This window comes from Triticum aestivum, chromosome 7B (assembly GCF_018294505.1).
Source record: "Triticum aestivum cultivar Chinese Spring chromosome 7B, IWGSC CS RefSeq v2.1, whole genome shotgun sequence".
Lineage (NCBI taxonomy): Eukaryota > Viridiplantae > Streptophyta > Magnoliopsida > Poales > Poaceae > Triticum > Triticum aestivum.
Window position 1 is genome coordinate 65,413,792 of NC_057813.1, and position 14,180 is coordinate 65,427,971.

Here is a 14,180-nt window from a genome sequence, read left to right on the forward strand (position 1 = left end):
ATGCCTGGAAATGTTCCTCATTGAATTAGCATACTGGCCTTAAATAACTCCCCATGCGAGGGGCATGAGGTATTGACGGAAGTACAGTTATTCCTCGCATATATCCCAACTATATGTTGAGGGGCCAATGATGTATGTCGGGTGGTGATATCGGTATGCAACCGAATTACCGCAGATAGGAAATACTTGGTAGATATCCACATATCAAAGATAGAGGGGAATAATATTATGCAATTATGTCATGAACGTGAAAAACTACATGACTCCAACGTAAAGTTGGCAAGTTGCAATTCCAAAGTAAAGATAATGCAATGAACTTAACTCTTTGGATAGGATTCTACCAAACCATTTTGAGTCTAGACCTTAGGACAAATTGCTAAACTCAATCCAAGGGCCATAGAGAAGGCACTCAAGGAGAATTCTGCAATGTTATCCATTCGATTTGCTTGAAATTGATGTCAGGATAATGAGCCAATGGTTTCGTGTGAATAAAGCACACACTTAAGACCATCGTGTAGATATGTCTTTTAGAACCATGAAATACCTGAATAGTCTAGTCAATGGATGAGAAGAGCCACTTACCTTAACTTGATGCATTCAAGGAGTTTGAGTGGTTCAGCGTAGTCTTTAAGGTGTGCGGGCCTTAAAATTAGCTTCCCTGTGTCACTTGTAGTGCACATAAAATCCAAATGGTGTTGGAATTTAGCATCATAATAATCATAAACTATTGGAATTGCTGATAGTTTTAGTTTCAACCCAATGTCTCGATGACCAAGGTGAGTATGCCAAGTTTTTCATGTACAAGATATTTTGGAAAACTATCTTGGTCGCAACATGTGCTACGGGTTTTGTAGTATGTGTAGTACAATCCATATGATACATAGAAAATGTGCTTGCCATATCCATTGCATATGGTAAAGAGAATGCATTTCTCTTTCTTGTCAGCATAAATCTCGCAATGGAAACCATTTTGACAAATCTCTCTACAGCTTAGTAGGGTACGAGTTAAACTTGGGAAGCAATGAAGCATCCTGGCGTTACTCGAGTACCATAGGGATAGTAAATATGACTCGAGTTGAGTCAACAAATACCTCATCGCGTCTAGCGATTTTAAAATATCTCCTTTCTCTCAATGAGAGTGGAAACATTGGACTTCCCTGAGTATAGAGTTTGTGGTGCATATGCCCACAAGGCACATATCATTTTTCATCGGATTGACTCCCGTAGAAATCTATATATAGACATGAAGATTCTCAAGAAAATCACTGTCGGATATATAGAATACATACAAATGAATTTGTATCGAAGTGCTGATATAGTATATTGTGATATACAATATATGATGACAACAATAATCATGTTCTTATTAGAACATCATAAATGGACATAAAAAATAGACCACTAAGGAGACTAAGGGACTAAATGTATAGTCTCCAAGCATGTCGGTTGATGCATATTCAACCATCATGCTCTCCATGCTCGTAGAGTCTCGTGACAGCTTGATGGTGTCACGTTGAGGGTTTGAAGTGAGTTTCAAACCATTACTCTTGATGTCCTTTGCGTCCTGGTGGCGTGGATTGGATTGCACGCGCTATCCCATGGGATGCAAGACTGATCTTGATGTCTATGACCCGCTTAAGTAATTTGTGGCCATTGAGGGCAAGAGCCTCAAATTGTTAGCCATCGATTACTTATAGAGGCAAGTCAGAGATAATTAATTTACAAGAAGTAAATTAAAAACCATCATGGCTTTGTAATAAGAATGCAAAAATTTGACTCAAGTGTATAACTTGAAAATGCTCAACCTCAATTGTGGGAATATAACACATTGAAGATCATTCAGATCTCACAGTAATAGAGATTTTCTGCACATGGGCAGTAGATCCAACTTATTACCATGTGTTTTCCTAATATAATAAGGGAGATGTTATTGTAAAAAAAATTACAAGTTCGTTGTGCAGGAGAAATCAATCTCGACCGCTGTGACATGTTCATGAAGAATGGCAATGTGGTAAACACATAGAACATATTATCTCCGGTGAAAAACCGGTAATTTATTTATATTACAGATTGCGTAATATAAATACATCTTAATGTTGCAAAATTAATAGATTTTAAGAAAGGCGACTCGAAATCATTAGTGTGAATCTCAAAATGCTAAGGGTGACACCTTAAATTATGCATATGTATTTGCAAGAAATTGAAAATCTCAATTGCAAATAGACGTATTAATCTCGACATGTGGTTAACATGGAAATAAATACATCATAGAAATACTCTGGAATACCTCATACTCAACAGAGAAACAGTACTGCAGAGGTACTGAATTTATCTTTGCAAGAGATGAAGTGCTATATATAGCACTGGAACAAGCCTTTACAAAGGGGGTGTCGGTTCAGACAGAACCGACGCGGTTGGAGAAGTAACCGTCAACGGTTAATACAAGCAGGGATTAATCCCTTAATTATTATATTAATTAATCTTAACACGAAGGAAGAAGAAATAGCATCAAGGTGAGAGAGACAATAACTACATGTACATAGAGGATAACAAACGCCCCGGGAAATGATGTGGCTGTGCTCTCATGGCCAAAATCACTGCCTTGCTAACGAAGTTTAATACTCCCTCATTCCCAAAATATAAGGCACGGCTTGACTTTTCTAGTCTTTGTTGCATAACTTTAACTATGATTTTCATGTATTGTATATCTATAAAATTAGTATATATACACATGAAATAAAATTATTTTGCAAGACAAATATGACGATGCCATTTATACATATTCAATCCATATACTTTGATATATATTAGTTGTCAAAGTCGTGCATCAAAAACCGTAAAAAGCCAGTCGTGCCTTATATTTTGGGAAGGAGGGAGTACAAACTAACCCTATTTTAGGAAGTATTTCATGATCTGGCCCTTCTCTAAAATGCCATGACGTGTTACACTAGAAATGCAAGGGTCAATGGCGTTTCCCACTGGCACATGACCTTATCCTTCCTCGCCTACCGTATGACATGGCGCAGTAGGAAACATCGTAGACCCCGGTGTTTTCTCCCTAATTTTTTGCGTTCAAGTCTTGTTCTTTCGAGTGCATTTTTTAGTCCTAGGTTGAACCCTGGTTCATCATTTTCATCGAAATTTCGGCCATATATCACGATTTGGTTTGATGTATAGATGCAAGTCCCCTCCCATTTGAGAGAGAAATGCATTGTATGTATAGATGCAAATCAATTTGAGAAGGTAGTTATTTTTCAGTTTGAACTAGGGAAACCATAATGCATTGTATGTGTAGGTCGGATCCTAAACTCAAGGTGATGCCCAAGTGTAGAAGGAGTTCGAAGCAAAGAGGCTGCCATCAAAGGTGATCCTAAAATCAAGGTGATGCCCAAGGGCCGGATCCTACTACACTTGGCAGATTTTGAAGGCGAGTAATGACCGGATCTTCCGACAGGATTACATGCCGCTTGAAGACACCATTTTTCATATCGAAGACGAAGATGTTCTTAGAATGAGAGAATTACCTTTTGCTAGAGTTGCTCAGGATGATGGCGTGGTTGATGTTTTTCCTTCCGGATCTGTCTAGGGTACATCTAGATGTGCTTTAGCAAAACTGTTTCCTTTTTCATCCAATTCTCCACACAAAGCCAAGTGTCTTCTTTTTTTGAGGGAAAAGCCGAGTGTAATTAGATCTTAGGCCCATAATTGGTTATCTTTTCTCTCCTTCTAATAGAAAGGACAGGGCTCTTGGTTACCTTTTCTAGAAACGACAGCAGTCTTGTCGCAGTTTCAAAAAAGAAAAAACTGCCAATGGCAAGTACGCGGGGAGAGCAGCAGAAAATTTATATCGTCCGAAGGCCCAGACTCAGCCGTGGCAGACTATTATTTGAAAGCGATCAGCGCACAAGACGAGGAACATGATCTAGCTCAGCTCCACATGGAGAATAGAACTAGACAGCATCTTGTTGATCAGAAAGCTCCATATGAACTTCGAGAATAGGAAAAGCAACGCGGCTAGAAAAACATAGTAGACCACAGTTACATAACCTGAGATCTGAAAGCGACGACTTGCAAAACCCAGTTTTCTCTGTAGGCTTTAGTCTGAGAGCCACACTTCTGTCGTGCTCGGGCATGGCCTGTTGTTCCCGAGCATCTATATTCAGACATATCAAATGTCCCTCGAGATCAAAATGCCAATTCCGCGAATTCTGTTAAACTCAACGTTATAAAACGTGCTGACCGATCAGGTCAAGCACACCCTTCTCTTTCTCACCTTTCGTTTTGACAACGTCCGAATTGCCAAACCAAAGAGAACATTTACCAAAAGAGTAACAAATACAGAAAATGGGCCAAAGCTGGTTATTGGGGATTCCTTTTTTTCCCTTTTTTTGAGAGTGGAGATTCCAATATATGACAACAACAGTGACAATGTATGATTTCTGCAAGCAGTTTATGGAAGTGAAACCACGAATACTAAATCACCATTCGGTTAAAAAGCACCATACCATGAATTATTCCATAAATTATCACAACAGATGATCCATAGATAATCACTACGCACACCAGATTCAGTTACCAAACACAAATTAACTGCAGTACTTAACAGAGCACCAGCTGCTCCATGCAGCTTAGAACAGCACATGGTGTTAACAGTAAGGGTTACATCATTACCTGCAAAAATCCACAGTATGGCACAACAATTATTAGACAACATAAACAGGTTTTCCATACCATAGTTAGCTAACAGTGTAATACCAAGACTACCTGCTTGGTTTTACATACCATAAGCAGAGTGGGCCCACAAGCCCTAGGCTATTCTTCTTCACCAAAAACGACGCGCATCTGCGCATAGAGGGCCTTTTCATAAAGTTCCCCTCCCAGGAAGAAACCAAAAGCAAGAGATGAAATAGTGAGCATTACCAACCGCCCGTTCCTTTTCAGCCAATTGATGATGTTCTCCCTATCAAAAGGATGTGCATAACACATAATGTTAGGATCGTTTGATACTTTCATTTGAGTACAAATCAAATAAGCTGTAGCGCCTCCAATTAATTACCTCTCAGCTTCAGCTTTAATTCTAGCTATCTCATCATCAATAATACTAGCTATCTTGCCATCTATCTCCACTCCCTCCTTTTTAAACTTTGCCAACAAATGATCAACCTCCTTCTTCCTAGCAACATCAGCTTTGGCTCCATTGCTGGATCCACCCTGGTAAGTTTAATAATTATGTAGATAATTATAATTGATATAATGATACATGAGTTAAAGCAGCTATTCATGCATGTTAGTGGCTGTTAACGAGAGATTATGCATTGCACGGCTAACAATAGTCCTTCTAGAATCCATACTATCAAACTTTCAAAAGTTTGGCCACTAGTATGTCTAAAGCTATCAATACTGACTATATGAAATTTATATTACTAGATTGGTTCTTGGACATGCTTTAGTACAAGAGTACATTAGAACATATACATTGATATACCCTCCGTTCCGATTTACTCGTCGTGGGTTTAGTTCAAATTTGAACTAAAACCACGACGAGTAAATCGGAACGGAGGAAGTAGAAGCTATATGCTAGAGGTCAAAATTACATTTCGACAACCACAAAAAGTCACCAAGGGAAAATAAAACATAAGGATCGCATACTCCTCTTCCCTCCAAGTAAATTGAGCGCCCATATATCATGGAATTAACGGTTCATATCATATCTACTGTGTACTCAATGTACCACAGATTGCTTCAGTACAACTAATTGTCACCACTTTTTCAAGCAAAAGCAACAAATTCAGCACATAATTTTAAGACAGGTCTCCTCCGCAAGCCGGCACATACTGTGCACATTTCAGTGGCAATATTCACCATCATTGGGTCGAAGTACAGAAACCCTCTCCTAACAAACGTCGGAAGTCTGAACTAGGAAAACCTATATCTTTGTTATTGTCTGAGAAAAAAAGGCTAAGGCACATCATATAATTTGATTTGTTAGCATAAAACCGTTTCCGTTTGATGGGGTTAATTTGGTGCTGAACGTCAGAACAAGGCAGTCGGACAGCGAATTGCAGGCATACTGGGCGGATCGATCGAACGAGAGACAACTAGTAGTACCTGAGAGGTGGGAGGCAGAGAGTCCGCCGGCGGCGAATAACGGGGGCCCAGATCCTGCGGCGAAGTGCTGGAGGGAGAGCGCAGCGCCATGGCACCAGCACGCCGCAAGAATCCGGAGGAGGAGGGGGCGTCGGCTGAGGTTTGGGTGCTGTTTCTTGCTTCCTCGATCGATCCGTGGCCTCGTTTTTTTTTTTTGTTTCCTCGTCTTTGTTGGGTTTTTATTTTATTTTTTTGAGTGGTTCGTCTTTGTTGGTGAGGGGGCAGCCGATAGGGGCGCTCATATGTTTCGCCTAGAGCGAGACGAGAGAAAGTATCGCTGAAGGCGAGCTCCATATTGGGCCAGCCCATCGCGCCGCTGGCCACAGGTCATATTCTTTTTTTTTCACGTTTTACGTTTTGTGTTTTCCTTTATACTTTATTTATATTTCCATATATTCTATATTACGAAGACTACTTTACATGAAAATTTCAAAAAATGTTGATCAAGCATTTACCAAAATGTTTTTTTTAACATCATTTACCAAAATGTTTAATGTGTATATAAAAAATGTTTCTCATTTATACTAAAAAAATACAACGTCAAATGTGTATAGAAAAAATGTAGACCGTGTATTTATATGATGTTAATCCAAGCATTTGAAAACAATGTTGAGAAAGTGTTTGAAAAATGCTAAGTTGTATTTGAAATTTTGTAAATGTGTATAGAAAATGTTTGACCATATAAATCCAAAACATGTTAAACTTGTATTTGAGAAATGTTAAATGTGCATAAAAATTTGTTTGACCATGTATTCAAAAAATGTTAAACTTGCCTTTGAAAAATGTTAATAAAGCATTTGTAAAAGTGTTGATCAAGTATTTGAAAATTTTAAATCAAGCATTTTAAAAATGCATATATGCATATAAAAAATGTTGACCATGTCAAAATTATAAAATAATTGAAAATATATTAATAAAGCATTTGAAAATATGTTGAACAAGTATTTGAAAAATGATAATCAAGCATTTAAAATATGTTAAATGTGTATATAAAAAATGTTGACTATTTATTAAAAAATGAAATGATAAAAAACATGATCGGGTATATATAAAATGTTAATCAAGCATTTGAAAAAATATTAACAAGTATTTGAAAAATATTAAGCAAGCATTTTAAAAATGTTAAATGTGTATAAAAAATGATGACCATGTATTAAAAAATGATGAAAGTTTTTTATCATGTAGATCAAAATGTTAACCAAGCATTTGAGAAAATGTTGAACAAGAATCTGCAAAATGTTAATCAAGCATATAAAAAATGCTCAATGTGTATAGAAAAAATATTGATCATGTATTTGAAAAATGTTGAAAGTATTTGAAAAATGTTAAATGTGTGTTAGACAAATGTATTAGATATGTACCAAAAATATGTAGAAAAACAGTGCTGAGGGAAAACAAAAGAAAATAGATGAAAAACGAGAAAGAAAGAAACAAAACCGAAGGAAAATCAAGAAAAGAAAAAAGCAATTGAAAACCGAGAAAGAAACAAAGAAAACAAAGAAAAAGAAAAAACATTAAAACAGAGAAAGAAACAAAGACAAACCATGGAAAGCACGAGGAAACCCAGGTCATTTTGTTCAAGTAGGTCGCCCCCTAATAGTCTAACTCGAAATTGATGAGTACTTAGTGGCTAGCAGCACCACGCTTTAACCAAGAGGATCTAGGATCGATTCCTGCTCGCTCCCCCTTTTCACTCCTCTCGCGTAGCTTCCGCAATAAAAGCCCGTAGAGCTCCAATTATTTTTTGAGAGAAACATTGACAAAAGTTCTAAGTGCCTGGATTTTTTTGAATTTTTTTCGATTTTACTGTTCATGCGGGAGCATATGAGCTCGGGTGCAGAATGGACTTTTCGTCGAAATCCTCCTTTCATAGTCTCAATAGTAGGGATAAAAACAGAGCAAAAATAGACAGAACTGGCAAAAGTGGAAATGAATACAAAAATCCCGGAAGTGAAATGAAAATAGACAGAATTGGCAGCGACACCGTGGACGCAGTCACCCTCAAGGGGGTGCCGTCTTTGGTGAGCTTTGGGGGAAGTGTGCTTGTTTCGGTTGGGGGTTGCTCGGTCTTCAGCAGCCTTGCTGTGTAGCTTGCTTCTCCTCGTGTGCAGATAACAATTGCCGATGCTTTCCTTGGATGAGCTCCAAGTAGTTTGGCGGTGGTGTCCTGGTGTGGTCTTCCGGTTGGCATCGGCGTCGGCCGCTCTTTAGCCCTCGGGTGGGCGTCTCCACCTTTCGACGGATCGGCGCCCTTCGTGCCAGGGCGAGGGGGCAGGGAGCCCCCTTCAGAGGTGGAGGAGGGCGTCATCGACGGCCAGAGCCCATGGAGCTGACAACGGAGCTCCTCCAACTACTGTTTGTTTTCTCCAAGCTTTGCTGGTGCCCTGCATGGTGTTCTGCTCGCTGTGGAAGGCTTCTTCGACTTCTAGCTGGACTTGTGCTTTAGTTTCCATATCTTTGCTAGTAGTCTGTAGTAGCCAGTTCGCTTTACACAACACCATGTATCGGCTTGCTGTTTTGTTCTTTGTCTTCTTTGTTTGTTAGATGTAATCGTGGCCGGTTGATGGCTTTGTTAATTCAAAGCCGAGCTTTTCTTGAGCCTTCATTCTAAAAAAAATGAAAATAGATAATACCGAAAACGAACATGGGTAGTCCTGGACAATTGTGTGGGTCGCACCCTTGTTCATGACTAGTTCTTTGTTAATACTCAGTCCTTCAAATCTCTCTTTATGGATTCCTCCCATGCCAAGCTCAATCTATCCTGACCTCTCTTACATTATCAACATGCTTCAGCGGTTCGCTATGTGATGGAGCTTCTGGAGGCCTATGCTGAATATACTCAAACCATCTCAGATGATGTTGGACAAACTTCTCTTCAATCGATACCACCCCAACTCTATCTCGTATATCATCATTTCTGACCCGGTCATTCCTTGTGTAGCCACACATCCATCTCTTAAGAGGGTGTTGCTGCGGAGATTTGATCACTGGTCACATAGGTGTCAGCCAACACGCCAGTCATTGGCTCATAGTAAGAACAAAAATTTCATATTCATGAAAACCCAAGATTGTCATATCACGGATCATTCCATACAACGGTCCATAGATAATCATCGCACACAATTACCAAACATTAATTGACCCGCATGCAATACTTACAACACCTACTCCACGCAACTTAGAACAGCTAAGCGGCGTTACCAAATACTCCCTCCGTCCGGAAATACTTGTCGCCGAAATGGATAAAAGTGGATGTATCTAAAACTAAAATACGTCTAGATACATTCATTTCTTTGACAAGTATTTTCGGACGGAGGGAGTAGGAGTTACATTATACATGCCAAAAACCACACTATAGCACGAAACAAAAGTATAGGTTTTGCATACCATAATTAGCCAACAGTGTTTTCCTAAGATTACCTACTGGGTCTTCCATATATCTTGTCAAATGCCTTACGGTATTTATCTATTTCACATTTCACACCCACGACGAAACCAACAACAACACCTGCAATAGTGAGCAGTGCTTGAGTCCTCTTCCTTTTTTCTTCATTCATGTTCTCCCTATCAAAAGGATGTGCATAACGCATAACAATTAGGATGGTTTCATTTGAATACAAATCAAATAAGGTGTAGCGCCTCCAAGTAATTACCTCTCAGCTTCAGCTTTAATTCTAGCTATCTCATCATCAATAATACTAGATATGTTGCCATCTATCTCCACTCCCTCCTTCTCTAATTTTGCCAACAAATGATCAACATCCTTCTTCCTAGCAACATCAGCTTTGGCTCCATTGTTGGATCCACCCTGGTAAGATTAATAATTAGATAATTATAAATTTATATGATATAATGATACACGAGTTAAAGCAGCTATTCATGCATGTTAGTGGCTGTGAACGAGAGAGTATGCATTGCATGACTAATAATAGTCCTTCTAGAATCCATACTATCAAACTAACTTATGTCTAAAGCTATCATTATCAATACTGACTATATGAGAGTGGTTCTAGGAAATGTTTAACAACGTACAGTAGGACATATACATTGATATACTACTCCCCCATTCCTAAATATTTGTCTTTTTAAAGATTTCAAATGAACTACAACATACGTATGTATATAAACATATTTTAGAGTGTAGATTCGCTCATTTTGCTCTGTATGTAGTCACTTGTTGAAATATCTAGAAAGACAAATATTTAGGAACAAAAGGAGTAGAGGATATACAGTAGTGGTCAAAGTTACATTTCGACAACAACAAAAGGTCACTAAGGGAAAATAAAAAATAAGGATGGAATACTCTTCTTCCCTCCAAGTAAATCAAACGCCCATGTATCGTTTAGCATATCTCTGCTATGTACTCAATGTGCGAGAAGGGTCAGCGCCAGGGCCAGGGGCCCAACCACTAGAAACTGCTTCAGTAAAAACTAATTATCACCACTTTTCGAAGCAAGCAAAGGTAACGAATTTAGCACATAAATCTAAGATAGGCCTCTTCAATCCGGCATTTATTGTGCACATTTCAGTGACAATATTCAGCATTGTTGGTTCAAATTACAGAAACTCTCTCCTAACAAGGGTCTGAACTAGGAAAACTTATACCTCTGTTATTATTGTCTGGGGAAAAGGCTAAGGCGCATCATATAATTTGATTTGTTAGCATCATCAGAACCGTTTGATGGGGTTCTGCTGGTCAATTTGGTGATAAACGTCACAACAAGGCTGTCACACGGCGAATTGCAGGCATCGTAGGTGGATCGATGGAGCGTGAGTGGAACGGTACCTGAGAGGTGGGAAGCGGAGAGTCCGCCGGCGGCGAATCACGGGGTTCGAGATCATGGCACCTGCATCCGCACCGACACCGGAGAGTGTTAGAGGGAGAGCACAGCGCCATGGAACTGTCACACAGGAAGAATCTGGGGTGGCGGCGGGATTGAGCTAGGGTTTTGTCTTTGGTGCGCCGCCACGATCGTCTTTTGATGCGAGGTGGACAAGACAGCGCTGCCTTCCTGAGATTGTAGCCCTTTTCTCTTTCACTTGCGCTTCGGTAGCCCCCTCCGTGCCCACGCAAGGACGGCCGAGATTGCCCAATATCTCTTCATAATAAAGGGTGGGATGAACATTTTTAAAAAAAGAGTCCACCCGGGCGGCCAGTCCCCTGCAAAAAAAGGCTGGAGCGTATACGTATATAAATACAGGACCTGCCCGCCCGCCCGCCCGCCCGCAAAATAAGTGGTACCCCGCCCGCTCGAAAAAAAAGGTGAAACCCCGCCCGCCAGAAAAAAAACTTGAACCGCCCCGGCCGGCCGCGCGCACGTGACTGCGGACATGGCGCGCATGCAGACGTGCAGACGCCGCCCGCAAAAAGAAAAGACCGGAGCGTACCCGCCCGCCCGCACGTGCATGCAGACGTGCCCACCCGCGATCAATGCATGGCAGGCGGCAGGCCCGCAGTCAATGCGCGGAACTTCCGCGCGTTGTTATCCGCGCGCCGCCCCGTCCCGTCGGTCGCCGCTGCGACCCGATAGCCCGGCCGCCTCGCCTGTCGCGCCCCCGTCCCGTCGGTCGCCGCTGCCGCCTGGCCGCGTCGCCTGCCGCGCTCCCGTCCCGTCGCGCTCGCCTGCCGCCTGCCCGCCTGCCCAACTGCCGCCTACCGCCACATCGCCTACCGCGCCCGCCTGCATCACGCCACTGATACGTCTCCAACATATCTATAATTTTTTTATTGTTCCATGCTATTATATTACCTGTTTTTGATGTTTAATGGGCTTTATTATACACTTCTATATTATTTTTGGGACTAACCTATTAACCGGAGGGCCAGCCCAAATTGCTGTTTTTTTGCCTATTTCAGTGTTTTGCAGAAAAGGAATATCAAACGGAGTCCAAACAGAATGAAACCTTCAGGAGAGTTATTTTTGGAACAAACGCAATCCAGGAGACTTGGAGTGGACGTCAAGAAAAAAACGAGGCGGCTGAGGGAGTCCTGGATTAGGGGGTATCCGGACAGCTGGACTATACACATCGTCCGGACTATTGGAGCGTGAAGATACAAGACTCAAGACTTCGTCTCGTGTCCGGATGGAACTCTCCTTTGCGTGGAAGACAAGCTTGGCGATCCGGATATTGTGTTTCCTTCCTTGTAACCGACTCCATGTAAACCCTAGCCCTCTCCGGTGTCTGTATAAACCGGAGAGGATAGTCCTTAGAAGGCCGATCACAATTACAATCATACCATCATAGGCTAGCTTCTAGGGTTTAGCCTCTACGATCTCGTGGTAGATCTACTCTTGTACTACTCATATCTTCAATATTAATCAAGCATGAAGTAGGGTTTTACCTCCATGGAGAGGGCCCGAACCTGTGTAAACATTGTGTCCCTTGCTTCCTGTTACCATCAGCCTAAGACGCACAGATCGGAACCCCCTACCCGGGATCCGCTGGTTTTGACACCGACATTGGTGCTTTCATTGAGAGTTCCTCTGTGTTGTCGCTTCGAGGCTTGATGGCGCCTTCAATCGTCAACAACACGGTCCAGGGCGAGACTTTTCTCTCCGGACAGATCTTTGTGTTCGGCGGCTTTGCACTGCGGGCCAATTCGCTTGGCCATCTGGAGCAGATCGACAGCTACGCCCTCGGCCACCAGGTCAGGTTCGGAAACCTGAACTACACGGCCGACATCCGCGGAGACTTAATCTTCAACGAAATCTAGCCTGCGCCAGGAGCGCCGGATAGTCACGATGAGCACGGCCTAGACCTGTTGTCGGACAGTGCTCGGGATGTCACCCCTGCAGTATCCCCGAACCTAAATCCGGAGCAGACAGCGTGGCCCAAGGACGGGTGGTTGGACCCCGCCCCGCCGGCCGCACATTCATCGATGGTAGAGCCGAACACACGCCTCGCTTCTAAGGAAACTTGTGACTCCGGACCCCCGGACTCGTATCCGGTTGTAGGTTCCAGTCCGCGCGCTCCCGAACCCGCTGAGCCTGGTTGGGCTCCGGTAATGGAGTTTACCGCTGCAGATATCTTCAAGCACTCGCCCTTTGGCGACATGCTGAATTCTTTAAAGTCTCTCTCTTTGTCAGGAGACTCTTGGCCGAACTATGTCCGGCTCGAGTGGGAAGTAGGCGACGAAGGAATTCGCTGCCCACCCACCACCCACTTCATCGCCACGATCGATGATCTAATCGACGTGCTCGACTTCGACTCCGAAGACATCGACGGCATGGACGACGATGCAGGAGAAGAACAGGAATCACCGCTCAAAGGGTGGTGGACAACCACCTCCTCATATGACATATATATGGTGGACACTTAGAAAGAAACCAATGGAGATGAGGCAACGGAGGATAACCCCTCAGGGAGAAAAACAAAGCATGGCCGTCGCCAGCGCCGCTCCAAGCCCCGCCACAGCAATACCGGCACCGGAGACGAAAACAATCCGGACGGTGCCGAAGATGAATACAACCCCGATCAGCCCGCCTTCGAGCAGGCCGAGCAGGAAGATGGGCAGGACAGCCTAGATGAGCAGGCGACGGATGGGTATCCGGAGGAGGACAACTACATTCCCCCCTCCGAAGATGAGGTTAGCCTCGGCAACGACGAGTTCGGCGTGCCTGAGAACCCCGTGAAGCAGGAGCGCTTCAAGCGCCGGCTTATTGCCACTGCGAGGAGCCTGAAAAGGAAGCAACAGTAGCTTAAAGCTGACAAAGATTTGCTCGTGGACAGATGGACAAAGGTCCTGGCCACCGAGAAATACAAACTCGACCGCCGCGACAAAGGGCACACATGGCATAATTCGCTACCCCAACCTAACCAGGAGAACCCAAGGCACATACCCCGACGTCAATTCACCGCAACGGTCCAAGACAATACAAAGGATGCACCATGAGGCACCCTCAAGCCTCGGGGCAATTGTCATAAACGTCAAGTCAGGGAAGTTGGTGCCAAATCCAGCAACTCCCAGTCCGGTCAGCGGACAAAGAACAGCTCAAGCCTATCCGGCCCGAGCAACATACTCGATCAACCAT

At 42.7% G+C, this 14,180-nt stretch overlaps 2 protein-coding genes across 3 annotated transcripts; both read right to left on the reverse strand.

The window, feature by feature from the left end:
- Positions 1–4,436: 4,436 nt before the first annotated feature.
- Positions 4,437–6,305, reverse strand: LOC123162784 (uncharacterized). Of its 2 annotated transcripts, XM_044580549.1 has the most exons (5): positions 6,109–6,305; positions 5,057–5,211; positions 4,921–4,960; positions 4,783–4,842; positions 4,437–4,671 (listed from the first exon to the last, which is right to left on the reverse strand). In XM_044580549.1, the coding sequence occupies exons 1-4, from the start codon at positions 6,196–6,198 to the stop codon at positions 4,813–4,815; spliced, it is 315 nt and encodes a 104-aa protein (XP_044436484.1). In that variant the 5' UTR covers positions 6,199–6,305; the 3' UTR covers positions 4,437–4,671; positions 4,783–4,812. The 2 variants fall into 2 exon arrangements, with proteins under 2 accessions (XP_044436484.1, XP_044436483.1); XM_044580548.1 differs by having other exon boundaries at positions 4,783–4,960.
- Positions 6,306–9,257: 2,952 nt separating this feature from the next.
- On the reverse strand, positions 9,258–11,200 carry LOC123163105 (uncharacterized). Its single transcript, XM_044580866.1, has 3 exons — positions 10,934–11,200; positions 9,801–9,955; positions 9,258–9,711 (listed from the first exon to the last, which is right to left on the reverse strand). Exons 1-3 carry the CDS (start codon positions 11,042–11,044, stop codon positions 9,564–9,566), a joined length of 414 nt encoding a protein of 137 aa, XP_044436801.1. The 5' UTR covers positions 11,045–11,200; the 3' UTR covers positions 9,258–9,563.
- Positions 11,201–14,180: the final 2,980 nt, after the last annotated feature.